The 2,500-nt window shown below is 43.5% G+C and overlaps 1 protein-coding gene across 1 annotated transcript; it reads right to left on the bottom strand.

Annotated features, from left to right (window-relative positions):
• Positions 1-151: 151 nt before the first annotated feature.
• LOC125037968 (pupal cuticle protein 36-like) lies at positions 152-1,678 on the bottom strand. The gene is made up of 3 exons (XM_047631202.1): positions 1,570-1,678; positions 1,443-1,471; positions 152-1,145 (listed from the first exon to the last, which is right to left on the bottom strand). The coding sequence occupies exons 1-3, from the start codon at positions 1,676-1,678 to the stop codon at positions 264-266; spliced, it is 1,020 nt and encodes a 339-aa protein (XP_047487158.1). The 3' UTR covers positions 152-263.
• Positions 1,679-2,500: the final 822 nt, after the last annotated feature.

The following is a 2,500-nucleotide window of genomic DNA, read 5'->3' as shown; positions in this document are numbered from 1 at the left end:
TGGTTAATGTACAAATATGATCTACGGGCAGCTCTTGAGGACGAGAGGTATGTGCCTGTGTGTGTGTGAGTGTGTGTGTGTAAATCCGTGTGTGCTTATTCTGATACATGAGTTATAGATTAGCTTTGGAAGGTATTGTTAGAGTATAACATTTTGTCATTATAGTTTTATTTGGCAAAAGTGTGTACATACATAAGTTAGGCCTAACATTAATCGCTATATTCATAATGAAGTAAAGCGCTTGGCTGTTCACTTCATGGCTTCTATGGTGAAGTGTATAGGTTTGAGGGCTGGGTTGGTGGAGTGTAGCTTCCGCTAATGATGCCGCTTCCTGAACCACCTCCAAATCCACCGAATCCACTTCCGGATCCAAAACTGCCACTGCTTCCTCCGAAGCTGCTGACACTGCTGCCTCCGAATCCTCCGTCTCCTCCCAAACTGATGCTTCCGCCGCTGCCACCTCCGATACCGCCACTAATACCACCGCCTACGGCTCCCCCGACACCAGAGCCGCTATCGCCGATCACCTGACCGCCGCCTTGAGTAGCAGCGCCAAGAGCGCTCTGTAGATCCACTCCGCTAGGAAGTGTTGGGTTCTCGCCTTCAGCGTAGTTCACGAAGTAAACTTCAGGATCGGATGGTGGTGGTGCTGTCACCTCGATCACCCTCTGGTCGTGTTCAGACTGCTTGTTGAGTACGTACACCACGTGCTGCTGTCTCGGAGGAGGCACGACTACGGGATCAGGTCCCTGTAATCCTTCGGGCGTTCGGATGAGCACGATGTTGGTCTCTACTGTTGGCTCGGGAATGTTGACTGGAGCGCCGTTGAACACCACGTTCGAAGGAACTTCATACAAGAACACTCTTCTGTTTTCTCTCGGAGTGACGCATCTACCGTCCACATGTCGCACTTGCCCGGGACTACATCCACCTGAGGACGGACCAACGGATGGTCCGACGGACGAGCCAAAAGACGAGCCAAAGGACTGTCCAGCGGACGAGCCAAAGGACGAGCCAAAGGACGAGCCAAAGGACTGCCCAGCGGACGAGCCAAAGGACGAGCCAAAGGACGAACCAGAAGGCGTTGGCAGGCTATAACCCTGCGGGCCAGCTGTAACTGCTGCCACTGATGTCAAAAACAGAACCTGAGAAAATAGTGTTCATATATATTTATTTATTTATTTATTTATTTTTTATTTTTTATTTTTTATTTTTTTTATAATGAAGACTGGATATGGGTATAATAGCTAAGGCATCGGCTAACCGACTGCAAAATTGATATTGCAATTATTGGTAATTCAATCAGTTATCCTCGTGTTCAACTAAACGGCTACGGTTCATGTAAGTCACTTCACAGTTCACAACTTGTCCAATAGCAGTGGTTCACTTAGGACTATCAACGAAGTAAAAATTCAGCGGTGCCTATGGAGGAGGCAACTCACCAGGACCTTCATGGCGAGATGTGATGCGGCTTGAGGATGAGAGAGGCCTTATATACTACATTCTCTTGCATTGCGCTGGTACCTTCCATTCAGCGTGCCACGACATGTACAAGGTCCTTGCTCATACTTTCCACGACACACTTCTCCTGTTCTTTTTCATCGGTATATCCCCCACCTGTGAGGTCACACAATTCTTTTCCTTGCCAGAACCACACCGGTGATAATGGATGAGCCATCATGACAGCGCTGAGGATCACACCCCTTTATCCACGCGTGCGCATTCCATGAGAACTCATAATGCATTCAGATAGAATGGTCGTTTTGGGGAGTGCCGTTTTTACACGTATATGCTATTTATGGCAACGCTTGTTCTCTGCTGTTCATCCTTCATTTTCTCATTAGAATTATTACTGAAAATATTAGATTTTTTCTTTACCTTTTATTAAACAAAACGAACCATAAGCATAAAGGTGTATGCATTTGCAAGGGAATGTTATATGTTCCATTGTGCGTGACAAGGTTCGAAGAGCCACAAACTGCAGATAATGCAGCTTCCATCTATAGCGTTAGCCTTTTCTTTCTGAGGAGGGCAGGAAACGAATTTCATGCTTTGAACATTTTGCGTTCATGCTTATCATTATTTACTAACTCATTAATTTATTTATTTTTACTAGTCAGCTTAATTAAGGTCCTGAATACGGTTTCTATATTTTCATCCTCATTATTAATGACTTCCTATGTGTCATGCTACATTCTTTTGATGCTTATTTTCACTGATAATATTGTTTGTGGATTATATAACAGATATATCTTAATAATGTATAGGTAGATAAATAGATGGTGTGTGTGTGTGTTTGTGTGTGTGTGTGTGATCAATCACTCATTTTCTTCTTAATTATTTTAAAAAAAATATATTAATGAATGGAGCCATGTAATATATACACCACGTACCTCCATTCATTTTATCACTTTTATTAACAGTGACATAATGTACCAATGACCCTTGACCAAGAAAACATCATATAGACCATGAAAACAGGAAATATATTATCTAATGA

The sequence above is a fragment of the Penaeus chinensis genome, chromosome 24 (genome assembly GCF_019202785.1).
Source record: "Penaeus chinensis breed Huanghai No. 1 chromosome 24, ASM1920278v2, whole genome shotgun sequence".
NCBI lineage: Eukaryota > Metazoa > Arthropoda > Malacostraca > Decapoda > Penaeidae > Penaeus > Penaeus chinensis.
The sequence above is the reverse complement of the archived record's forward strand: the minus strand, read 5'-3'. Positions and strand labels throughout refer to the sequence as shown.